Here is a 25753-nt window from a genome sequence, read left to right on the forward strand (position 1 = left end):
ACGTGTAGCAAAAAACTATGATTATATAAATTGCTACTAGCTTTTGTTACTTGTTCAACTCGTCTACTTTGAAGGTCTCGTTCTCGATAATAATGAATAAATTATAAAAAATGGAATTTGAAACTTTATTATTGTCTTCAATACTTAAGTTAGATCAGAGTTATGAGAATGTAAAAACACAGTGACATTAAATTTCCTCATTTGGAGTTGAAATGTATTTATATGTGAAATGATTTAGGGTTTTTTCATTTTCTCTTCCGATTAGGATTAGGATTAGGATGAGAAGGGTTAAACTAGGTTCAATGGCTCTTCTGTGGATTGTGGGTGCGCGGATTGCACACCTTAGCCCCACCTTGGTTTGCCGTGGTCGAGGTGGGCCCATAGGCTCTTCAACATAAAGCTAATTTTACAAAATATATATTGAAATTAAGTTGCATAAGGTTGAAAATAAAAATTATTAAAAATAAAAAATATAAATTGTAATTAGGTTAAGTTCGCAGTCATCCCCTTAATTTTTTTTTTATTTGAATAAAAAGTAAAAATCTAAAATAGGGGTATTTTCGTCCAAAGGTAATTTAAAGAATTTACTAAAAAAATAACATTTAACCATATTTACAACTCATTCACTTGTGATATCCTTGTCTTTGCAATCCATTGGGCTTCAATGGGCTTGCACAAAAAGCCTTACAAGGCCCATTTGTGAGGAGACCATAACATAATACAGGCCCATCTCAAAGCCCATTAGCAGTTTATTTCTTAACTTCTAAGTTTAATACGAGAAAGAGAGCGGTGAACAACTTATCTAACCATGATAGGCATTTTTTGTGGAAGGTCTTATCCCTGTTGATAACTTAATTTCATGGTCTATCCTGATGCGTTGGGACAAAACTTAGATTGTCGAACATTATATCGTAATAGTTTTCTAAAAGAAGCTGGATCTATATGGGAACTAGCTCTTTCGAGGCTTCATCTTTAACCATGGGAATGATCATAAAAGTGTTCATCATGGGTGATAATCCATTTCAAGTGTAGAGCATGCATCATCTTCACCCCGTCTAGTTGCTTGATGTTATTGTGAACGATACCGGGATTGAACCCTATAATCACTAAGCGTTTTTCTAGGGATATAGAAATGACTTTGTATTCGAAAAGAACTTTTATCTCTACAACAAAGTTGGGTACAGGTAATGACTTTTCGTATGCCTCTAGTCGACCTACGCTTTGACATATAATAGATCACATTCCGAAGTCTCTTTCGACTCATTTATATTTTTGGGCCTAAGGCAAGAACTTTTGTCACCCCATCTCTTTTATATTTAATATTAAATATATTAAAGAAAAATATATATTTGAAATTTGATATATTAAAGAGTAAAAGAATTAGAGTATATTAAATAAATAAAAGAAAATATATATTTGAAGTATGAATCAGATGAGATTTAAAACTAATATATATATATATATTTGGGTACTATCGTCCTAATTTTATTTTTTAAATAAAATAATAACATTTTTTAAATATATAACCTAGTCATATACTCATACCGACCTAATGTATATTAGGTGGCTCAAATTTCGTCTTCATAATAAAGAGATTGAAGATTTGATTTTTGAGCTTCTATTATCGATCAAAAGATTATAAGTTTGGATAAATTGGCTTGAGTGGTTACAAATGGTACCAGAGTCGGACATTGAGCGATGTGCCAGCTGTCCCAATCTGCAATATGATTGTACCCCGAGTAAGTTATCGAGGACGATGAGTAAGTTAAGTGGGGGAGAATGTCACAATCATACTATGAAGAGAGTAGGTTGTGGCCCTCACGTCATGACATGCCAAGCGGCGTCCCTCAAGAGACTCCCATCCGACCACATGCGGCCCAATATAAAAGAGTGTCATGATGCGATCGAGAAGGACGATGCATCATCCAACACACCACCACGGGAAGTGGGCATTGAAGACAAGTTGAGACATAAGCAAGATAGAGACATCAGAATGAACATGAAGGACAAAGATAGGTTTGTTGAAGGGCCGAATAGGGCCCCGGGTCTTAACCTCAAAAGTCGGGGTTTCAGAAGGAATTTGGGCATGCAATTTGGGAGTTAAGTTCGTCCATATGTAATATGAATGCTCGCCAAGTTTTGTGTCAATCGAACACCAGACAGACAATGCACGACACTGTATGACCGTTCAACAAGATCATATCTATGCCAGAAATATTGAAAATGGCTCAAAATGTACTATACGGTACCATGGTGTTAGCTCTCCACCACTCTTGGGCCCTGTGGCCTAAGTGAGCTACTCTGTGCCACATACGTGTGTCATAGTGTGGGCAAGCGTGCCGAGACGAGTGTCTCAGGCGACTTCCTTTGAAATGAGTTTTTGAAGGACAGTACCGGACGACACGGGTGTGCCAGTATTGTGCCCTAGCCCGTGTGTTGGAGGTTGCTACATACACCCGTTATCCGGTACGATATTCATAAATGACTCAGCATAGGCACAGGAGGGCCAATGCTTTGATAGAACTCGGATGGATGGATGTTCGGGAAGTCCCGATGAGATGAAAGACACGCGGGCCCATTCTCAATGACATGACCGAGCGAGTTATGATGGCCGACGACATCTCAAGACTCGGGATGGCGTTAAGACATATGGACCTGTCAATGTGGATTAAGATGACAAGATGAGATGCAGCGTTGTATTAAGAGACCTTGGCTCGAGTAAAGGAAAGGTTGAGCCGAATGATTTGGCCTAGCGTAGAGACAAGTCAGATGTGTTGTAGATGATTGAACATGCACACGTAGGCGACGTGTGTGGTTGAACAAGTTTGGATTCCGCACAAGCGATGTTCGATTGGCGAAGACAAACCTCGCCTAAGGTCTGACGAAGCCACAAGGTCGAGGCAAAAAATATATAAGGGGCTTACTTTCCCTTAAGGCTAGTCGTGAGTGTGTCAAGATCACGACGTTGCACGGTAAAAAATGTAGGACCGTGACACCAGTGAAGACGCTAGGCCTAAAGGAGGGTGGATGGTGAGATTTCACATGGAGTGATGAAGGAAACTAAATATCATTTACAAAAGTGGAAACCTTTTGCTAGTAAACACTCCTTAAAATGTGCCAACAGTAATAAGAACCAAAGCTAACCATATTTACTTAGCCGTAGGCTTAGACTAATCTATTAAGCCCAAAATTGTTGCGTGTAAGAATGTTTCAAACTTGAAACCCTCACGTAATCAAAACTGTCACGTCTTCCTCAGCCGTAGTCTAAAAGCAAAACTCCTTTTGAAATACAAAACCTCACTTTTCCAAACCAAATCCAAATCCAAAGTCCGTTCAAAAGACTCCGATCCTCCGTCTTCCTCCTTCCTCTGAATCGCTAATTCTCAACTACTGTAATTGTGATCCGGCCGGCGAAGCCACGATGTTCTGCTTCGGAAAGGTGTGCATGCTGTGCACGTGCCTGATTCTGGTGGTCGTGGCCGTCGGATTCCTCTTCGGATTCGGAGTTTTCAAAGACGGATTTCATAAGATTAAAGATAAGGCCGATTTCTGCGACGTAGGTATCTGCGGCGGCGGAAGGCCTTTCTTCGCTGCTGCGCCGCCTCCTCGTTTCTAGGTTTTCTCCTCTTCTGTGGATCTTCGTTTCGATTTTTTTAATTTAGGGATATTATGTTTTAATTACGGTTTACACGATTTTTACTCCTTTTTTACGATAAATACTGGTTTAAATAAAATTATTGAAAAATAGGTTTTAGGATGAGATTGATCTGAAGATTTTTTATTTTTTATTTTATTTTTTTTTATTATAGGATGCAAATAAATGTTTTAAAATTTCTTGTATTGGGAGTTTACTCTTGAACTCATACTACGAGTGGTCAGTTGTTTTGATTGAAAGCTATTGCACAGTATTTTTCATATTATAATTTCTATATATATATATATATATTATAATTAATGCATATTATATTGTAATTAGAATGACAAATTAAATATTAAAAAAAAGAGTAATAAACACAGCATATTTTTTCTTAATTTTCTAAAATTATTGATTCTAACAAACTTGAAAATATTGGTTTATATTGGTTAATTGATTATTAGATCTTATAAAATCAAGATTAAGATGTACCTTATGCGCTTCATCTCTGATAAAGTGATACATAATATTAAGATGTGAATATAATTTTTATCATCTAAAAAATTTGAGTAACAATAATTAGCAACGGCATAGTACTCAATTTAAACGGGATATCACGAACCTATTCGAAGTCCAAAAAAGAAGAACAATAGAACCAAATATGATATCGTAAACATATTTACACTAAAAGTATATTATTTTCTCTTATCAGTATCAAGTTTAATCATTCTCAATGATTCTACTAAGATCTTTAAAAATTTGTAAGAGCGGGGAGGATTGCATTTTTCATATATATATATATATATATATATATATATATATCTATATATTATTTTAATTAAGGATAAAGATAAATCTATAACCTAAAGGTATAATAGTAAATAATTCTCAAATATACTACGAAAGTATAGTATCTAATAAATGTAATAAATGGTATATTCGTTGGCATTTTATCGGTAATGAAATATTAAATTATAAAAAATTTGTTAAATATTTAATAAAATTAAGGAACTTTTAAGTCTAGAATAAATTATTTAAGTTAATTATAAATATAAACTTATTAATTTCTAGAATACTCAAAATTATGCCAACCAATTACATAATTTTTAATTTCAAGAATTTTAAATACGAAATAATATATGTTCAGGTATATTTTATCCTCAATAATTGGACTATAAGGTGGCGGATCCTTTCGGTCATTTTGTATTAATTGGATTTTTATCCCCGTAACATGGATCTAAGGTTGAATTGGATTTTGAGGAGTAGATTCAAGCTAGTACCAAGAATAATTAGTAACTCGAGCCTAGGTCAAGAAAGTAAGTGACTCTATTGTCGATTCGGTTAGAATAATTTTTTTTTATGTAGGATGACATGTTCCTAGTGGCCCGTGCATGTATCATAATGTGTGATATGATTTGATATGTAATATTATATTATATTATGTTATATCATATGCCAAATGATATTATGGTATAAACAAAATGCCATGTTATGTAACGATAGCTATTTTATATTATGAAATGTCATGATATGCTACAACATGTCATGATATGTTTTTAAATAAGGAAGTTATGTTATGCATGAAATGGTATATAAGAATTATGTACGCGTAATTACCAAATTTAATATGTTATGAAAGAATCAAGGTTATCTTGCATAATTTTATTATGTCATGATGGAAAGTATGGGGATCTCATGCATAACTGTGTGGTCACGTGCATCGAGATACTTTCCCCCATTATGTTAAGTTAGTATGGATGCGTACTTTCGATATTTATGTTCGCTGTGGTGTCCGGCGATGCGTTAGCACGTTTAGCCTGACTAAACTAGGCCTAGGGGTATGTATAGGAGCCCACATGGTGGGTCCATGTGCAACGTATGGACCGTGTGTGGGGAGGTACCACACATCCAACCCTGTCCAGATTGGAAAGAGCTCAAGGCCATACTTTGTTGTTTTCCATGATAAGTCTCACCATGTTGTATGTGTTTGTGTTTCACGTCCCCAATATTAGAGTCAGTTAAGAAATACTCAAGTCATGTGCTACTCTTACATTTTAGGTAAAGGCAAAACACCTCTATACGAATGATGAAGGTGATGCGTGAAGACCATGAAACCGGTGTTAGGGTAGTTGCATTTCATCTTATACTCTTAGGTTAGAGCAAGACAATGTGTTATTTTCTAGTTTTTGAATATATTGTCTATTCTCGTTTCTTATATGTTTTCGTATCGATTTAAGGATTTGATTTTTAACATGTAAGTCCATGCCTTCGTTTTCGAAATATTTTAAAACAATGTTTCCACAGTTAACCGTCGTGTCATGCATATAGTAACGACTCTATTTCATTAGAAAAATAGGGTCGTTATAGTTGGTATCATTACTTAGGTTATAGATTCCATAGACTAGCTTACGAAGTAGGCTTAGCACGTTCAACCAGATAAATAAAAGTGGACATTAGGAAACCACGATCGATAGAATATTTCAAAAACGAAGGCATGATTTAAGATGAACGTGCTATGACCATAGTTAACATATTCAGTGTTATGATCATAGAGATGGAAAGGAATGTACCAATGTATACACGCCAGTGAGTGGTTTCTAATGAAAATATTTATAGGTATTTAAAAGAATTAAATGAAAACTTTTAGAAAATTTACTCAAAACTTATAATTAGTAATGATTATTATTAGTTATAATTTGTGATTTTCCATGAACAATCAAATTCATAAGAGATTGTTCTAAATCCTTTAGCATTTGAAACTATTTCCCCAAATTGATAGCAATGGGGCTTCCAACACTGTGTTTCCCATCTGACCATTCCAATGTTCCGAACACATAACCCTGTTGATTTCCCTTTCCACTTCTCTGCAACACAACCCTGAAGCTCTTCTCTTCATCCATGGCGGTAAATTGCAATGTACTCGGCTCAACCACGATTGAAGCTTCCAAGGGCGACGTTACTCGAGCAACATACTTCCCTGGACTTCCCACGTTCTTCACCTTTCGATTGATCGTCACAGGGCCTGTTTTCAAATCCGCGACTGAGATGGATGGATAATTAAGGTCAGTCACTTTGAATGATCTATTGCAAACGAATGTATTGTTTGAGAATTGTTTGATTTGCGTTGCATTGTAGCCTCGAGCGCACAAGAAATTTAGGTATTCGTCGATTGTAATGTCGTAAACGAGGCCAGGGTCCATGGCGCTGTTTGGATGAACATGTCCGGCGCCGTATGCTAATGGAGTTGCTATCACTCCGTCGAGGTCGACAATTGGATGTAAGGTGCTGTCTCTTGTTTTGGCTGTAGAGATGAAATTCATGGAAATTTGTTTCAATTTATTTCAATTGCATCAACATTTGTTTCGATTTGATGCTTTTATTTGATTGTATATGATTTAACCTGTGGTCATAATTGCTGATTTAATGGCTGCTGGACTCCATTTGGGATTTAGGGTTTTGAGAAGGCCTACAATGCCAGAAACATGGGGGCAAGACATGGATGTGCCAGAGTATACCATAAAAGGAACTCGACGATCGTCAACAGGTAGATTTGCCAATGGTATTCCATCGGGGTAAGCCGCAATTATATTTACACCTGGTGCTGTTATATCTGGCTGATCTCAAACATAACATAACTTGTTAGTATAAATGATCTTCCTTATCTTTACAACATTAGCATGCATTTGAATTGAAACGTTTTAAAGCATGAGAAAAAGAAACCTTGAGGATTGACTCCTCGATTATACTTGGGCCTCTTCCTGAGAACCTAGCGATGGTTGGGGCTGGCGTGACACCGAGCTTTGCCGTTACCGAACTGATGTAAGCCATGGGTGTCCTGATCAAGTATATGTTAATATGCAGGGGAAATAACAATCTTTGGAAGAGAAAAAAAATGGAAACATTGGGAGTTACCTTGTAGAGCTAATATATTGGGAGATGGTTATACTGTCATTATAGGTTACATGGGATGCTGGAATGATGTGTGGATCAGCTTTAATCTCATTCCCACTTTCTTCATCGTTAACCAAGATCATCCCAATAGCCCCTGCCTGAGCAGCCACATAACCTTTGGCCACTCTTGCATTAACACCAACAAGGCAAACCACAATCTTCCCATTCAATTTGGAGGAATCAAGTGTTCCCTCCTCACAAATTTCCCTGTAAGAATTCAGTATAAGTTTATTTGGAAATTCTGCTGAGTCTGTTCTTAGTTCATTCATTTTCTTCTGATCTTCTGCAAAAATGGAGTAAAATACTCACGCATCAAGTTCGGAGACATTGTTTGCTTTTGCATCCACAGCATTGATTAAAGGGTAGAACTTGTCAACTTTCAATGCCTTAGAAGAAAGGCTTGCACCCTGGTTTTTGATAGTTGGGACATAGTTAAGATAGAAAGTAGAACTCATTCAAGTTTTCTAAGTTTAGGTTGTGTTTGATATAAGTAAGTACCTTGAGTTTCTTCTTGTTCCCAAGGACTACGAAATTTGTGAACTCCCTATCAATGGTACCAGCTCCAACGGTTAACATCCATGGCGACACGTTTGATACAGTTCTAGGAGCTGGTCCTGAGTTCCCAGCCGAACAAACAACAACGATGCCATGCTGAACTGCATGAAAGGCCCCTATAGATAGCCCATCGTCTAGGAAGTCTGAGGGAATTGCACCAAGAGAAGCTGAGATAACGTCAACCCCATCACCAATGGCAGCTTCGAAGGCAGCTAAGATATCCACGTCAAAACACCCTCCACCTTCTGCTTCCCAACAGACCTTGTAGGACGCGACACGGGCTCGAGGTGAGCCACCTTTGGAAGTTCCATTTGCGTAGCCAAAAACATTAGCTCCAGAGACAAAGTTGCCCCCAGCTGTGGATAGAGTGTGGGTTCCGTGGCCTTGATGGTCCCTTGGAGAATTGAAGCTGCCATTGAGTGGACCATTGGCTAAGTTAAAGGATCTTGCTCCAATTAGCTTCCTGCATATTTAAGGTATCCATTTCAAATCTCCTACACCATAATGAAAGAAAACGAGATATATATTGGATGAATTGAAGCTCTTGACCTGTTGCAATGGAAGTTGGGGTCAGCGCCACTTTGACAACTGCCCAGCCACCTTGAAGGGATAGGTCCATATCCTTCATCACTGAAGCTCCTAGATTCTGGCCAAACACCTATGTTCCAATTGGATGAGGTTATAGAAAAACAAAACACCAACATAGTCCTAACAAAAAACAATAACAGAGAACCAAAAAAAAAAAAAAAAAAAAAAAAAAAAAAAAAAAAAAAAAAAAAAAAAAAAAAAAAAAAAAAAAAAAAAAAAAAAAACAGAACCTGTGTCAATGTTAGCTATAATTGCATCTTCACCAAACCTCGTGACATTCCAAATAGAGTCTGAAGGAACTGCTTCTTGTGTTTCTAGTCCAAGAAAATCCCATGATCTTGTTGTGTGCAATTGTCTTTCCTTACTTTCAAAAACAGAAATCACGTTTGGAATTCCTACCATATATTTGTTTAACGTCAGTTTCAAGCTTATTTGACAAAGTTGATAGCCCATTGACTCAAAAACATATGAACAATTTACTTGCAAGATCTGTTGCTTGTTTTTCATTGAGCATTGCGGCAAAGCCATTGATGTATCTGTTGTATGAGTATAAAATAGCTTCCTTGGCTATCTCTTTGCTGCACAATGAATGGAGAAGGACAACGAATAGTGAGAATAACCATTGTAAGAAACCAAGGCCGATGAATCGAAAGAGCTTCACCTTCCCAACACCGATCCCAGTAAATCATAATGGGATTTTGTTACAAGTTGGAGATCCAACGAGGAAGGACTCAATCCGTGAGAGTGCGATCCGAGGTATACGATGTATGGCTGCATGAGAAAAAAGAGAATTAGATGGAACAAAGATTGAGTTTTGGAAATGGGAAATAAAACGAAAGAATTTGCCTTTTTGGTGGCAATGGTAGATGTTTGGAGAAAAGAAAAAAGAAAGAGAATCAAAAGAAATGAAGCAAAATTTGAGACGTCCATGGCTTTTGTTTGATGAATTGTTTGTTTGAATTTTTTTTGCATTTTATAATAAGGTATTGTTGTTTTGTCCGTTATATTGGAGTGTGTGATTGTCCCAATTTAAGAAATTACAGAGAAGAGAAGAGAACTGAACTTATTGTTAAGGTAATGCCAATTTGTGTTGTTGCAATGCTCATAATTCATTTCAAATTATTCAAAGTAGGATTACACATAAAATTTAGCCTTTTAATTTAATAAATCAATTAGTTTTTAAATTTATTGAATTTATTCTATCTTATTAGAATAAAAATTAATACTTAAATACGTTATTATAATTTAACCCGAACATTGTTCATACATAAAAATGTAATATCTCAAATAATATAAAATTAAGTTTTTTTTTTTTTAAACAAGAAAAACAATCTCAAACCTTTTTCCACTAAATTCTCATCCCAACTCTCGGGTCGGAAGGATTGCCTAAGAAGAGGTCGTTGTAATAAGTCGATTTTTTTTTTTTTTAAAGTTGTACCAAAATAAATAATATTTGGATTATAATCCAAGCAATGACATATTTTTTAATTTAAGTTTTTAATATTTGATTCGATCATTTACTAACTCCAATAATTGAGTGACTTATTAATATTTGGATTTATTAAGTCGATGGTTACCTTTATATTTCCACATACTATCTTTAAATCGCTCCTATATAGTATGCATTAATTTTCATTTAGTAGTAGATAGTATGATAGTATGTTTATTTCATTTTTCATGTTCACTTTATTTCAAATTTCTGCCTCTGCTGTTAATAAGAACATGATCAAGCCGTTACAATTTTGTGCAAGGTTTAACTTTTATTAGAATAAGGTCAAGAGATATTCTTCTAACCTCGATGTTCCAAATTATTAAAAAAGAACTCGTTCATCTAATGAGGCTTTCAATCAATCAATCAATCAATCAATCAACACATCGACTACATACAAAAACCTCGATCGACAAGAAAAAACAAACCCAGAAAAAGGCCAATCACCTGATGCCTATTGTTGTGAACATAGGCTACTTAATGAGACAACTTCTTCAATGTGCAATCTTTTCGACAAAGATACACTCTGTTCCTCAGACAACTAGTGTATGCAAAATTCATTAATCAAGACAAACTCAGCATGAATCTCATTATGATCATGAAAGATCAAAACCTTTCTGCTAATCTGGCTGTAACCGCCCTTAGTTTTGAATAAACTTTACCTGCAGGGGACCCTAAAATCAGGCTGCAAAGAGAATCCCTTGCAATCTTGATATTTGCAAAGGATCCTAATATGTGAATCTTGGTGTCTGCAATAACGATCCTCGTCTTCGTGGCGTTTTCAATGGCAAATTTGGTCTTACCAGCTTTACCAGACAATCTGCCTATGGCACGCGACAAGTGCTCGCCTCGTAGCGTTTTAACATCCTTAATCTCAAAAGATTCAACATAGAGTTCATCCACCCTTAGGAGGGCAATGGCATCGATAACATCGAACCCAAGAATGAAAGCATGAACAAAATCTGCACACTTCTGCAAGTTACTGATGTCAGGTGTGTCTGCTCTGGTTTTCAACTCGACTTTACGCGCCTTGAGATTCATTCGGATGTCGATTTTCATCTGTTCATAAATTGGGGTGTAAATCTCCATCCATGCTTTCTTGAGAGGCGTATAGCGATGCGGAGGAACAGAGACCTTTCGGAACTGAATTCGTCCATCATTCATCTCATGTGGCTTTAGGGGATCAAACTGTGGTTTCGGTGGCAATGTGCTAACCACATTCTTTGTTTCGGTTGAGACCGTTTCTACTTCCATAGAAGTGGAGGCTTCGGTCGGCTGCATTATCGAATTGTGCTGAGTTACCACACTGAAAACCACACCCAAAAACTACAATTAAACAACAAAATCCAGATACGATGTAGTTCAGCACAATTTTAGGCGTAAATAATCTGAAGAAACTTCAGTGGCGCGCTCCTCAGAATGTCAAAAAATTTTCATGTAAACGATGAATTGGTTCTAGAATACTATAATATAAGTAACATTGATCCAGAACAGTACCGGATTCTAAAATACTATAATCCAATTTCAAATCAGGAAAAACTCAAAACCGATGATCAAAGCTTGCAGAGGTTCATCCATTTGTAAGCAATAAAAGTTGAAACTGAAAGAAAGAAAAATAAAGAGAATACCTGAGATCAAGAGAGGGTGTAACGTCCGTGAAGAAGTGTGCTGCGGCGGCGGCGGAGGCTGTGGGATAATGCAAACTGAACTGCTAAGAAAAAGAGGAGAAAACGAGGTTGTGAAGACGGAAGGTGGAAGAACAAGGCGTCCTAGGGCTTAACAATTTCATATTTTTTCTTTGAAAACAAAATAAAATGGGATTGGGCCTTTGAGCTGGATGGGTTGAATAATGGGCCTTGATAATTTATGAAAATAATTTTTTAAAAAAAATTGGGCCTTTGGGCTGGATTGGTTGAAGATGGGCCTTGATTATTTATAAAAATGATTTTTTTTAAAAGAAATTTGAAAAATACAAAAATTTTCAAATATCTCAAATACGTGGCTTTTCTTTTTAAAATATGTAAAAATAAAATTTTATTTTCACTCATTAAATTTTAGTATATAATAATTGTAAATTAAAAATAATAACAATTCTCTGGTTAATATTATTAAATTAAAATACGACCCAAATTTATTCATCCCTAATAATTTTTTTTATTAATGTCAAAAAGAAAAAAATAAAGAGGGTGAGAGTGTTGATGTGTACTTTGCTTGATCACTCACCATGGTAAACAAGTTCAAGATTCACGATGAAAACATGTAGCAAGTAGTAATCATTGAAAAAAAATCTCGAAATCAATGATTTTAAGGTTCGACTGCATTGTTTTCGGTTGAAAGAGCATCTAAGAAGAATTTGTCAACATCAGAAGAAAAGTCTTCACCGTCTTAATAAAGATCACCAAAAGGGAGGAACACGAGAGTACCGTTCTAGAGGGAAGATTACGTGGGTAGGGGAGAATTTTGTTAACTTTCTAACAACTCACAAGTAAAAATAAAGCACATCGACATGTAAAAAAACCCGACTCCTAGAAAGTGTAAGACATACCGAGCGAACGGTAGCAATCAAAACATTATGCTTTCTAGACCTCTATGAAATCAATTCTGTAAAGTTGCAGTTAGGGAAGAAATTTAGAACCTATTTGTTATTTCCATGCCAAGAATCCACTGAGCAAGGTGAGTTAAATATGGCTCAGCCTGGGAGCTTTTACTCAGAAGTGGTCCCAAACTCTGAAGCTCAGAGTTGAATTCCTTCTCAAATTTACTGCAACATGTGCAACACAAATGTGAGTACAAGAAATTTTGAGTCGAGTTATAACTGTAACTAGCTGCTCGTTACGAACTTACAGGATAGACTCGGTGACTGTCGAGTTGGAGGCGCTTAGTATCGCTCCCTTGGGAGTTCTTCCATTCCATTGCTTGGATGTTTCGGAACGGGTCAAGCTATTGGACGATTCCTCTGACTTGCAGACATCAATGGAGGATGAAATCAAGCACTGTGTAGCTGCTGCATACTGCAGGCATAGTAATTTCAACCTCTCCACTTTCTGCACACACAGAAAATATTAGAAGAAGAAGATCCCAACAACAAATGAACAGAATAAACAATTTGTGATTTATAATTTAAGACCAAAGACAATTGCCTCTATTTGTTCATGGACTTAAAGACAGACAACCGGAGTCTTTGGCCCATATTTACTGCTAATAAAATGCTCTCCGTTTGGAAACGGTTGAGGATTGTTGGGAGGGAGTCCCACGTTGGCTAATTATGGGGAAGATCATAGGTTTATAAGTAAATAATATTATCTTCATTAGTACGAGGCCATTTGGAGAAATCAAAAGCAAAGCCACGAGAGCTTATACTCGATGTGGACAACATCCTACCATCGTGGAGGTTCGTGGTTTTTAACAGAAACAACCTCAACAACCATTACTGGAGGGAGTTTTTCGCTCTAAGGGAGCCAATGTATAGCCCTCCGAACAAGACGGAAAGGGAGGAGAACTTACAATTCACAAGGAGGCTACCTTTTTCAAATGAAAATCCCTAACAGATTTCTCCAAGATCATGATAAACTTAAGTACAAAGGGGAGGATGTGAATGAAGTCACTTGCTGCATATCAACAAGACCCAGGGGTGTTCATATCTACGATTTTTAAAAGAGTGATCACGTAGTTATCACCAATCTACTTACATTGAAGGGAAAAACATATTTCATTAACTGACCTTAAGCAACTGTGGCAACAAAAGCAAACATTCTCGGAGACATTTGTCAAGGAAGAAATCATGATGCCGGATAACCTGATCAAAGGAGCTTATCAAATATATACTTACAATAGCCACTTCAGTAACACATGATAAAAGACTTATCCCTCCAATATAAGCAACAGAAGGGAATGTACCTCATCAATGCTCTTTGCAGTCTGAATCCGGTTGTGCATTACATGCCAATTGGGTTCAAGAACCTAAAACCAAAAAACTCGTGATGATAGGTTATGGGAACTAAGGTTACGGTCAGGGAAAAACATAATGGCTACAAACATATAGAATAGGATTTTATCTCAGCAGCATGCTTAAGTAGGAGGGAGAAGAAAGTAACTACAAATTCAAAGAAAAACCAGCACTTAGGTACTCAAAGCGAGCATTGTTTTTGAACAATGAAAAATATTTAATGAAAGATAAAACTTACCTCAAATGTCAAATAGTGTAGAAGGCTATTAATAAATTTAAGCATTGAACGACAGAGTAACGATGATCTTGAGATGGATGTACCACTGATATTAAGGGAACGAACAGAACACCCTGCCAAAGACCATTATTTATGTGTGAAAAATGTATAAGCTAAATGAGAATCTAACCAGGAAAAGAGAAAACCAAGCCCTACTTGATGTACTTGCCATGCCCAACAAAGCTGGCGCTCCACATGCTTGCAGTGGAAAAGAAAGCGGAAAATCAGCTGGTACTTTGATAGAGATTTCCATGATATAACTATAGACAAGGGCCATCTGACCTGAAATTTAGCCCCCATTAAATAGTCAAAATAAACACAAACAAAAAATATAGATAAAATGAAAATAAAAAAAATCGATACTAGTTCATGCCAAATATTAGTTTACGAATGCCTAGTGGTTCAGAATAAAAAATCTAGTTGCATATTTCTAATCATACAATACCTTTTATATATTATAATTTTGTATGCGCTATGTCAAGGTCATGCTTGTCCAAGGCGTGTTGCCTATGGCCGCATGTCGGATGTACCGATCATGCTTGTTCAAGATGTGTTGTCCATGGCCGCATGTCCATTCTAAACCCCTTTTTCTTGCTTCTATGTTAGATAAACCTTTACTATTATTATTGTGTCAATACGATATATGACCGATCACTAAAATCATGTCTACACCCGCCAGGGCTAAAATGCCCCAAAGTGTACTATAGGGGGATGTAACTAGTTATCAATTCTTCTTACCCAAGTTATATGCTATCAAAGCCGTTGGTGCCTACTCGCTTTTATTTTATAACATTGCTTTCTTTAAATTGTCTTTAGCAAACTAATGCTCAACCTAGTTTGATAAAGAAAGCTGATCGGAAACTTCAATCCAGATATTATCCAAAGGGACTGGCCCTTGGATAAGGCCACAGGCCTTCAGGCTTGATAACGTGAACTATGCCTAGGATAAATATTAGCAGGCTGGGATGCCCAGGCGAATGTTTGAACCATCCAAAACGCTGACCAATATTATTATTTCAGAAATGAAATAGTAGCTAATTTGGTTTAAAAATACAACTCGTACTTCTTGCTAAGGAAATTAGGCTTGAAGCAACACTGAAGGAAAAACATGAATTGATAAAATTACCTTATAACTCAAAGAAAATGTCTCAAGGCCAGTAATGCCCATGGGTTCTTCCTCATCATTGATGCCTGGAAGAGTCCTACTGTCAACTAGATCCTTAAGTGCACGCAAGCTTTTAGGCAACGACATTCTTTCCTGAAAATATGTTTAGAAATGAAGGAAACATGCAGCTTTTTGGTATTTTCTGCATCATACAAAGAATAAACTGCAATCAGCTTACCACACAACACGTTAAGTCCTCATGACAAGGATCTGCTGCAGCTGCTGTGGAGCGTAAGGCAACATCCAGCAGAGACTAGATAGCCATGAAGGCATATCATTTGATATTGATACACAAACATTTTTCATTAGGTAATAATCGGTAAAAGTTAGCTCGAGAGGTTAGGATCAAACCTGCAACTTTTCTACAGAAATATCATCAAGCTTTTTTGAAAGTTCATCTCGAGCAATGTCCATAAAATGAACCAAGAAATCACCCTGCAATCATGTAATATGAGTTTCTAACAAAACATAAATAAGAAAAAACCACATATGGGAAAGCTTAGATACAGGTTAATCAGGAGAACCCTGTGATTAGCCTTCATGAGAAAATTTTGCCTTTTTCAATAATGAGTCCACCTATCCAAAAAGGAAAGAATTGAATTCCTTGACTTGATTCATGCTACATTATGCTAGTTCTTCAGGAAGACAGACCAACAGGAAAATTGAATCTACTGCTTCAATTTGTTCACTAATGAAATTCATTAAACTAGAGAAGGATATTTCTTATGGATTTATAAGCATACAATACTTCAAAGCATTCAATACTACTATCTATAAGGAATAAAATAACCAAAATGGAATGAAATCTAAAGCACATATCAGTTCCTAGGTTCGTAGAGTACAGCGTAAGTTTACAAATCAAAGATCATATACCTGATCAAGCAGAAGGTAATGCTTAATTGACCTCAGCTTCACCACCAGGTCATACTACAGGGAAATACCAAATTTTTCCACTATTGTAAAGAAATTGGCATGGATGAAAGCTAGAAAAATATTTAAAGAAAATATGGATGAAAATAAGGAAAAGAACCAGCAAAGAGGGGATTCATAGAATGCTACCTTTTCTTTAATAAGTTTCAATAGTTCACTGCTGGAAAAATCATAAGCAGCTTTTATACACTCCAAATATTGATGATTTGAGCCAAAACTCATTAACTTTGAATTTTCTGAAACAGGTAGCTGAAAAGGCAACAAAATCAGATATTAAAATAAATATATTTTTATTACTTTATAAAGTACCCAAATAATATAATAATTGCAATCATAATTTTTTTTTTAAGAAACGTTATAAATAAACCTGAACATTATGGCCACACTCTCTCATGACATTTAGATATTTTCCTGTCGTCAATATCATTCCTGCTATATTTGCAAGAAATGTAGGAATTCCCTCCTTGAGACTATAGCGACACCTCCAGTACTTTGTATCATAATCTTGATAGAGGCTCTCCTAGAAAAACATACTTCATACCCATGAGAACCACAATTCCAAATACACTAAAATATGATAGAAAGCTCCATACCTTCCTTAGAGATTTGTTTTCCACAATGAAAAATTCACCATAAGGATCATCGATTACTCCCTCATAAACCCATCTGAATTAAAATTTATGCATACTTAGCAATCTGATCAATTAATAACAAAATGGAAAAACATGGTCACAAAACTGGGGGGGGGNGGGGGGGGGGGGGGGGGGGGGGGGGGGGGGGGGGGGGGGGGGGGGGGGGGGGGGGGGGGGGGGGGGGGGGGGGGGGGGGGGGGGGGGGGGGGGGGGGGGGGGGGGGGGGGGGGGGGGGGGGGGGGGGGTAATTGGCCATTTTGACAACAAATTTTCAGAAAAAGTGAATTCTCGAACTCTTACGTGTTGGGTAAGTGGATTGCGGTTCATAATAATTTGTGGGAATAAGCAACCATGTTGCGATAGAAATTGGAGAATTAAGGATGGTAAGTTCTAATGAGATTCAGCAAGGACCTTGGGCAAAAGTTCTTAATAAAAAAGCAACTGATATTTTCCCCTACCCCTTCAGAAAGCAATGTCATAAAAATAGCAGGAGAACTTTCAACTTTGGATGCTAATAGGTTGGCGCCTTGTTGGATGCATACTACGCAGTAATTTATGAAACATCCCAACTTTTTTCTCAATCTATACAAAATGCATACTAAACCTCATCAAGATGTCTCCACCTTAAAAATTCTCGAGTAAGTTGTTTAATTATTTTAGTCCCATAAGTCATATAAAACCATCAACAAGAAAAAGTTAAGTCCAAGTTCATTAATAGATACTTGATAAAGTAACTAAATGGATTCTTTCTCTTCCCTTTTTTGGGATTGGGCATGACAGTGTTTGTTGGCGAGAAGGGAAGAAATTTGGCGAACTATTATTAAAAACAATTAGCTCAATTCTTCGAATAGCACAAAAATTTGTAGCAGTTGCCAGAACCAACCTTTCTAATATACCAAGGTAAGCATTGCTTGCACACTGTGTCATCTTTTCCAGCAAAGACCTCACTGCATTATCACCAGCCATAGCCTTGGCCTAAACAATAAAAGTAAAGACTTAGCATCATTAAAGACGATATACTCATGATGTTCTAAGACTCTATTTCCTGAATGTTCCAACGCATGTCTCAAGAAGACACCTCATTTGTCTAATTCCTAAAAAATCCAAGGCTTCCAATATGAGTGAATTGTCATTCACTAGGTCAAGATCATAAATAAAAATCTGGATTAAGTTTCAGCAAATGGAATAAGAAAATGTCCTAGAGTTTTCAAATTCCAGTTAGCTCTAATAAATGTTAAACAAACTATTGATTCTGTTATATTGATGGTAAAGCTTCAAGATTATGGCTTGGGTTATCAAAATTGATTATTTGAACTAGAAAAAGCTCATGTTCTCATGAATGTGACTCCTCGCAAGCTGCAATAGAAGAAAAACATCTTTTCTAACTAGTGGTTGGATTGGATTTGCGGACCATGGAGCAGGTTGAATGGTTAGGAACGAAGCAGAACAATCTCTCCTCTTCCCGGTTCCCGGCCGGCTGTGACTCGTATGTCCAGACAACAACTATCTATTCCTAACAAACCCATACATTCTTCTACCAGATCCTCTAGATTGTATTCCAAGCTCTTCGTCGTCCAGGTGCATTTGATTTTACCCAAAACTTCTGTCCATGAATGAGATGGCTGAAAAAGCCACTCTTGCCGTCGTCATCTGTCTCTCTATCCCGCGATTCGGAATAAACGGATTCATTGGACAACGCAAGAGTTGTAAAAACTAATATTCTTATTATAAACAATAATTAATTTAACATATAAATCTATTAAATAGATTCTAAATAATTAGAAAGACAAAATAAAAAAAGAAAAAAGAAAAAATAATAAATAAACTATGTTATGTAACTTTTTTCCACCTCTTCTTTATACGGTCGCCTAGGTAGGGAAAACTCTTAGATTCTCGACGTTTTATAGAGTTTTGATTCAAATCCCGACTCAACCCCTCACCCTGCCTGTACCACAACCACTCATTATCCCTTACCAACTGTCCCCAGCCTCGTTGGCCCCCCAATTCTCAAGGCCGCCCTAGACAAGTGGTTTTAAATATTCATCATTTTCCATTCTCTCATTTATTTGTTTGACAGCTTAAACTAGGCTCCATTTTTGATAGGTTTTGTTTGTTTGGTCTGGGACTGGGAACTGATTAATGGGCATTGTATCGAGAATAGCCTGAGGATCTTCTTACTCTCAATGGCCTTTCTTTCTTTCCTACCTTCTCTGATTCATCAGGGTAAGTGTGGTTGGGATCAAGAAACATCTTGCTCTGACTTGGATGACTGACAGTATAACCAGGGTGATGAACAGCAGCGACGGCAGAAGGGTGATGGTAGCTTGGGTTAGAATTAGGTTAGAGGTACTTTTAGGATTTTATTTTCGTCTGAAACACGCTAAATATCAAGATAGAGTAGGAATTAAATAGAATAATTCTTTTTCATTCACAACGATTACAAGGGCCTATCTTGAGTAGAAGAAAGACGGATAAAAAGAAAAGAATCTTACACATATAATCACACTCTATATACAGAAAAAAATAAATTTAACATAGTATATATTGAAGCATAAAACAACAGTTTTGAATTCTGATCATGTATTCCCCTTTAAAATCCTTTTTCATTATAAAACATGTCTTCAAGAAAGAAAAATGGGGGAAAAGGAAAAGGAAAAGGAAAACTAAAAGGAGAGGCAGTAAAAGAGCAAGTGCCAACAACCTACATCTAATCGCATAATACAGTAGCTCAAATATCAATGTCCAAGGGTTTTACTAGAAACAAGGCAAGTCCCTTAAAGATACAAAACTTGTTGAGAAATTCTGATGATTACAAAATACATTCACTATAAGTACAAGTTTGTACCTGGCTCTGCAAGAGGTTAAGAACCGCAGAACCTGCAATATCACTAGCCGAGACCTTTCGTGTCACAGCAGATAATGCTTGCATGGAACCCATCACAGGCTGCAATGTGTCATAGCATAAAACGTGAGATGGTATGCTTGAAATGAATTTGAAGAAATTAAGATAAGCTCAAACCTGACAGTAAAACCACAATCCTTGGGTGGAAAGTCTACCAAGTCGAAACTGGTGCTCAAGCTGGGCTACCATTGCTTGATAATCCTAAGGAATAACAGCAGAACTAAATTAGAACATGCAGTGTTCAATTCAACATAGTTTGAAACTCTAAACCTAACACATTATTATCAGATTCTAAACATAATCCTATAGGACAGTGTTCAATCTACTCCGAGGTGTATTGGATCTCCTCCCTTGAGCAATAATTCTGTTGTTATAAGCTGTTACTGTTACTTGTAACTTTTCAAACGATAAGTCTGTTTCTTGTTGACAAACATGTTAATCATAAGACAAAATTAGGTCCCTTTTTCGTAATCATACACTGTAATTTTTTTTTTTATGGAATAAGAGTACACATTTGTTCGTAAAATCCAATTTGATCCTCAAGAGCTCAGACATTATCATACAGGAACATACACAGGAATGACTTAATGAGGATACAAGAGAGACACTTGTATTACACGCAATTCCTTGTTGATCATTCAATTAGCAAGTCAGCAAAATCTTCACCATAACAATGCCTAACCTAGTCAAAAACTGTGGTTTAGAAGAAACATATGCAATTTTTTTACAATTACCATAAAGAGAATGTGTTAGAGAAACTTATAAATTTAAAAGTGAACCATTTATCCAGCATCTGATTTAAAAACTTTCTTAGAAGTTAGAACCTTAAATCCAGATATCGTCTTCCTCTAGTAATCAAAACGGAAAGAGGCAGTTAAGGGGGCTTACTAAGTCTGATGGGTTCAAGCTGGAAGCATTGGCTAGACCTACACTAAAGACTATGGTGTGTAGAGAGGATTGTTGTGATGTATTACCGAGGTAGTGCATGGTGCATGCATAAAAAAATTCTCTTAACCTGCCTTCGTTTGATGATTCAGTAGGGTGGACTACAAGTAACATATTGACCTGAATCTTAACAGGACTGATTTCTGGATCGTGCTGGGGTTGTGCTTAGATTGATGGAGTCTATAGGGAGACTTCAATGTCATGTAGATGGCCCTCTGAAAAGTCTAATGGGGGCCATTTTACCAGAAGAACGTTAATAAACGCATAAATGACCTGTTGTGATAGAAATCCCCTTGTCTATTGACCTCTAGACCTAATCTGGCTGTAGATAACCTATTAAAACACTCACCAATAGACTTTTGGTTTCATAAAGATGGATTTCTTCATTCAGAACTCCAGGTTTTCAGGAAAGTTGGAAGCACCTTAGATCATCCTCCTATTCTCTTAGTCAAGGGTGCCTTCCCTGGGTCATAGCTCCTTTTAAGTTCTGATACTAATCTTTGCAATATAAACTATGATTGAGAACAACTAACAAAGATAGACAAGACAAGAGTTCCAAACAAGAAGCATAAGTAAATAACTACTTAGGAACTACACCCTATTTTCAGTCCCTATGTTTCTTCCTCCTTTTTCACACACGCCTTATTAACGGGTGTCTAACAAGTTAAAAGCTGTTAGCTCCAATATTAAGTCTTCCTCTAGATTCCAGGAATGAAGGGTCTCCAAGAACGTTATAAGAAAGAACCCTTGAAGCAGTCCAAGCCCACCGCTAGTAGATATTATCCTCTTTGGGCTTCCCTTCCGAGTTTCCTTTCAAGGTTTTAAAACGTGTCTGCTATGGAGAGGGGGTCTAGTCTTACTCTGACTAGCGCTTCGCACCGTCCAGTGACTGGCTTTGATACCATTTGAACAGCCCAAGCCTACCCACCAGCAAATATTGTTCTCTTTAGGCTTTCCCTTCCAAGCTTCCCCTCCAGGCTTTAAAATGCGTCCACTAGAGAGAGGTTTCCACACTCTTATAAGCAATGCTTCGTTCCTCTCTCCAACCAATGTGGAATTTCACAACCCTAAATCGTTTTCCTACTCTCTTAGTGAAGGATGTCTTTCTATAAGGTCCTGTCACCTTTAAGTTTGAAAATGGTTGGCTCCACCAAAAGCACTTTCATATGCAACTAGCAAAGCACATCATATCATGAGGCTAAGCAAAACAAGGAGATTTCCATTCCAAAATTCAAAGTATCAAGCTTCATGAGAAGGAAAGTTGAAGAAAATAACATTAAGACAACATGAAGACACCAACCCAAAAGCTTCATTTAAGGATAATTAGCGCCACTGAGGGTTTAAAACCCTGAAGTAGTGTTTTCCACGTAGTTCTCATGCAATCTTCTTTTCTACTTCATGTGTAAATGTATTTAATAGTTATTAGGCTTAGGAGTGGAGCCAAGTGTTAATTAGCCCATTTGAGAAGGTTTCAACTCGTAACTAAACTCTATTTTAATTAGAGTAGCTTAGGGTTTTGTTGAGTTGCTATTAGTTTCTTTAGATGACCAATCATATGAGGTTAAGCCTTCATTTGTAAATTTGAGGAGTTGGACATTATGGTGAAATGAAAACAGAAAGGGTTCCTCTCTTTTCTCCAAACCGAGAACACGTTGCATCCTAGCTTAGGTTGCACGTTCCTTAGAAAACATTCAACCTTGATTGGTCATCAAACATGGACCACCAAGGTTAGTCCATTCTTCTTCTCCTTGAGTGATTATTTGTGTGTGTGTACTAGGTAGTACCGTGTGTGTTTAGGAGATGCTTATTCTTACAAGGGCTGCTTAAGCCACCTGAGGTAGGGTTGAGTACATCATACTTAATCCCGTCTTTGAAAGATTGGAGTGTGATAGAAGTGAGGGATGGCAAGGGTTTAACACTACACATGTTACCTATCTTGTAAATTGGAGCCCTTTTTCTAATTCTCTTCTGCTTTTCTGCTTTTGGTAGTCCTTCTGACTCCTTTGGACTAGGCTTTCCTTTTTTGTATTGCTCTTGTATATTCTCTCAGTCCCTCTTAATGCTAGTCGTTTTTTTCATCCAAAAAAAAAAAAAAAAAAAACAGAAAACAAGAAATAGAAAAAGGAAGGAATTGTGTGATTCTAATGTATTGTTTCCACAAATTATTTCCCATTACTTTGTATGGATTGTTATGTTTTTTTCATTGTAAGGATTTGCTGACAGAATGGAAAGAATACAAAGACATTTGTCCAATTTTACTCAGATGAATACAATTTCTACATCAGGGCTAAAAAATAAAAACAAAAACAAAGCACTTACCAGAAGGAGAGCTCTAAGCGCCGCAGCAAAGGCATGATTAACCAAGCCCTTTTTGAACTGAGATCTTGATTCAACAAACTGATTAATGAACAGAAAGCTCTCACACAGAGGAAATATTCTTTTTGCCAATTCCTGCAATAGTAGCCTTAATTAGCACAAGAAGAGTTTAGTGCAAACATCATAATCAGATAAAATGTTCGTAATCCACTATACACAATTGATTGATGTCTCATTCAACTTTTTCTTTTTCTTACTCTGCACCAGCTAAAAATAAGTTAATTATCACTCGGAGAAAATTAGCAAGATAGTTAGAGACTCGAGATCAAATTTTTATTCATTAACATATTAATCAACAGTTGTAGTAACTTCAGGCCTCCAAAATTTCTACCTGAAGAGTCAAATCCATAGATGCATCAACCTGGAAAGAAATTTCATTCTCTTTTCCATGAACTCTTTTAATTGAAATATAGCGTCCCTCAATTCCAAGCAGGGCAGAGAGGAGATCATCAATTACAATAAGTTCCTACATATAGAAGCGTGGCGACCAAATTTGTAAGAGAACAAGTAATTCAGGAACAACAAATTGACGAACTATATCATACCTGAATTGCAGTATCATAACAGCCTATGGCCTTTTCCAGCCCCCCATTGCTGAGACATTCGAATTTTAAAGTGTACCATAAGTATTGTTTCATGTAGGAATGATACTCGGACTCAAGGAGTAACTAGATAAGCTAAAAATGCAATTATTAAGATTGTTCTTACCTGAAGGAATCCAACTTTAATTCAGAAAAAAGAGAAGTAGTTTTTGCTTCCTGGGGTATAATTTTCGAAACAAAAAGAGAAAACCGCAAAATGAGAACTCAATTTCTGTAAAACAGACCAAACGAAGAATTAAAACTACAATGACCATAACTCATTACAGAACAGGGAATTCAGGAACAATTAAAATGATGCCAGAAGTGGAAATTGATAGTAATTCGATCGCAGAAGTTCCATTTAAGCCTCTATAACTCGGAAGATAACGTAATGCTATAGCATAGACGCTATTGATCTTTAGAAAAATACATTTCTGTTCGATTCGGAAGATAATAAACGTGAATAAAAAACAAGGGAGGAGAAATAGAAACCTGGTGGAAACGCCCAGTGAGAAAGGGCCTCTCGAGGTTCCAACGGGGTGTTGATGCTGGATTTTCCATAGTTTCTCAACTGCAATCCAGTGAATTCTGAGAAGGATGCAGGCCGATGGTGGCTCCTGAAGTGACTTAAAATGGCGTTTTCCAATGAACATTCCAAGAACCCATTTCAAAAAAGTTAGCAACGAAGGCCCTCCCTTCACCCGAAAGACGCAAGTTTCAAATTCTCAATGGTACAGCTCCAACATCGGATGATCAGAGTGAAACAGAGAGGGAAAGAAGGAACGAGCTCTTTGGGTGTGTGTGATTTGCATAGGTCATCTTTGAGCTCTTCTGTTCGATTTTTACACAAGATTTTTACAGCATTTATGACCGGTGGGGTACTTTATGGTTGTCTAGATATTCTATTAACAAGAAGATGGTCTCCATAGACAAGATCCATTTGGGTTTCTATTGGATTTCTTTTAGAACCGGTAGATAGACGTAGATCGAACCGCTTGAAATCCCATAGCCAATTCGCTCATTCGACAAATTGCAAAATGTTAGCTTGTTGGGTAACCATCATGACGTGCATTCTCGTCTGGAATGAATCCCACATCAACTAAGTAGTGGGATCTATTCCAGCGGCTAGTGCCACTGGAGGTGGTGTAGCTCATGGTGGTGGAACAGATTGTGAAGATTGAGCCAAGTTTCCACCTACCAATATGAATTGGAATGGTATGATCTCTCGCTTTTTTTTCCTTTTTAATTGTGTGCTCATATTAAAATTAACTTAACAAAATCACATTTTTTAATTTCGAGAAGTTAAATTTGATAGCATTTGGTGATTAACTGAGAATTAAAACATATCAATAAAACAAGAAGGTATTTTATTTCCTTACCATAAATCTTCTCTTCTCTGTTCTTCGTCACTTTCTATACTTAAAAATAAAACTCTAAATATGAGTCGAAACTCGTCGGATTTACCACTTGTACCCTTCCGGTTAATCTATAAGAATTAGATACCTATATTCCGGACCTAAAACATTGATCAACGTTATAAAATGGCACTAAGGATGTGAGAGTATAACCGGAGAGAAAAAGAAATGGAGGCTTTTAATCTTCCTCCATTGCTTCTCTCATTCTTTCTCGTTGCTCTGTTGCAGATATCCACCATTGCAGCCAAGAAGGTTAGTCAATCGTCACTTATAAATGCTTTTTAATGTTTATATCAACTGAGTTTTAGACATTGAAACGTTTTGTTTATATTGTGCAGTCTTATATTGTTTACTTGGGATCACATTC

At 36.8% G+C, this 25753-nt stretch overlaps 3 protein-coding genes across 3 annotated transcripts; all 3 read right to left on the reverse strand.

Moving 5' to 3' along the window:
* Nucleotides 1-6259: 6259 nt before the first annotated feature.
* LOC111465152 (subtilisin-like protease SBT5.3) lies at nucleotides 6260-9658 on the reverse strand. Its single transcript, XM_023109472.1, has 11 exons — nucleotides 9575-9658; nucleotides 9390-9499; nucleotides 9209-9306; nucleotides 8959-9123; nucleotides 8690-8798; nucleotides 8084-8603; nucleotides 7895-7992; nucleotides 7547-7792; nucleotides 7355-7469; nucleotides 7035-7248; nucleotides 6260-6935 (listed from the first exon to the last, which is right to left on the reverse strand). The coding sequence occupies exons 1-11, from the start codon at nucleotides 9656-9658 to the stop codon at nucleotides 6394-6396; spliced, it is 2301 nt and encodes a 766-aa protein (XP_022965240.1). The 3' UTR covers nucleotides 6260-6393.
* A 925-nt stretch (nucleotides 9659-10583) lies between these two features.
* LOC111465109 (RNA-binding protein pno1-like) lies at nucleotides 10584-11996 on the reverse strand. Its single transcript, XM_023109406.1, has 2 exons — nucleotides 11846-11996; nucleotides 10584-11523 (listed from the first exon to the last, which is right to left on the reverse strand). Exon 2 carries the CDS (start codon nucleotides 11496-11498, stop codon nucleotides 10824-10826), a length of 675 nt encoding a protein of 224 aa, XP_022965174.1. The 5' UTR covers nucleotides 11499-11523; nucleotides 11846-11996; the 3' UTR covers nucleotides 10584-10823.
* Nucleotides 11997-12656: 660 nt separating this feature from the next.
* Nucleotides 12657-24791, reverse strand: LOC111500276 (gamma-tubulin complex component 2-like). Its single transcript, XM_023151991.1, has 21 exons — nucleotides 24464-24791; nucleotides 24099-24148; nucleotides 23936-23984; nucleotides 23722-23856; nucleotides 23334-23465; nucleotides 20187-20270; nucleotides 20013-20111; nucleotides 18051-18142; nucleotides 17129-17201; nucleotides 16903-17055; nucleotides 16665-16784; nucleotides 16479-16532; nucleotides 15957-16040; nucleotides 15784-15858; nucleotides 15567-15698; nucleotides 14587-14722; nucleotides 14402-14514; nucleotides 14115-14177; nucleotides 13939-14013; nucleotides 13062-13261; nucleotides 12657-12978 (listed from the first exon to the last, which is right to left on the reverse strand). Exons 1-21 carry the CDS (start codon nucleotides 24530-24532, stop codon nucleotides 12846-12848), a joined length of 2121 nt encoding a protein of 706 aa, XP_023007759.1. The 5' UTR covers nucleotides 24533-24791; the 3' UTR covers nucleotides 12657-12845.
* Nucleotides 24792-25753: the final 962 nt, after the last annotated feature.

Source organism: Cucurbita maxima, unplaced genomic scaffold (genome assembly GCF_002738345.1).
Source record: "Cucurbita maxima cultivar Rimu unplaced genomic scaffold, Cmax_1.0 Cma_Scf00028, whole genome shotgun sequence".
Classification (NCBI taxonomy): Eukaryota; Viridiplantae; Streptophyta; class Magnoliopsida; order Cucurbitales; family Cucurbitaceae; genus Cucurbita; species Cucurbita maxima.

Coding starts and splice junctions, on each gene's coding strand:
- LOC111465109 (XM_023109406.1), bottom strand. CDS start 11,498: ATGCAGCCGACCGAAGCCTCCACTTCTATGGAAGTAGAAACGGTCTCA.
- LOC111500276 (XM_023151991.1), bottom strand. CDS start 24,532: ATGGAAAATCCAGCATCAACACCCCGTTGGAACCTCGAGAGGCCCTTT. Junction 14,723..15,566: donor CATTTTCTTTGAGTTATAAG/GTAATTTTATCA, acceptor GCTAAATTTCAG/GTCAGATGGCCCTTGTCTAT. Junction 14,014..14,114: donor CTGCAAAGAGCATTGATGAG/GTACATTCCCTT, acceptor TCCTTTGATCAG/GTTATCCGGCATCATGATTT.
- LOC111465152 (XM_023109472.1), bottom strand. CDS start 9,658: ATGGACGTCTCAAATTTTGCTTCATTTCTTTTGATTCTCTTTCTTTTT. Junction 7,249..7,354: donor TCGAGGAGTCAATCCTCAAG/GTTTCTTTTTCT, acceptor GTTTGAGATCAG/CCAGATATAACAGCACCAGG. Junction 6,936..7,034: donor ATCAGCAATTATGACCACAG/GTTAAATCATAT, acceptor TCATCTCTACAG/CCAAAACAAGAGACAGCACC.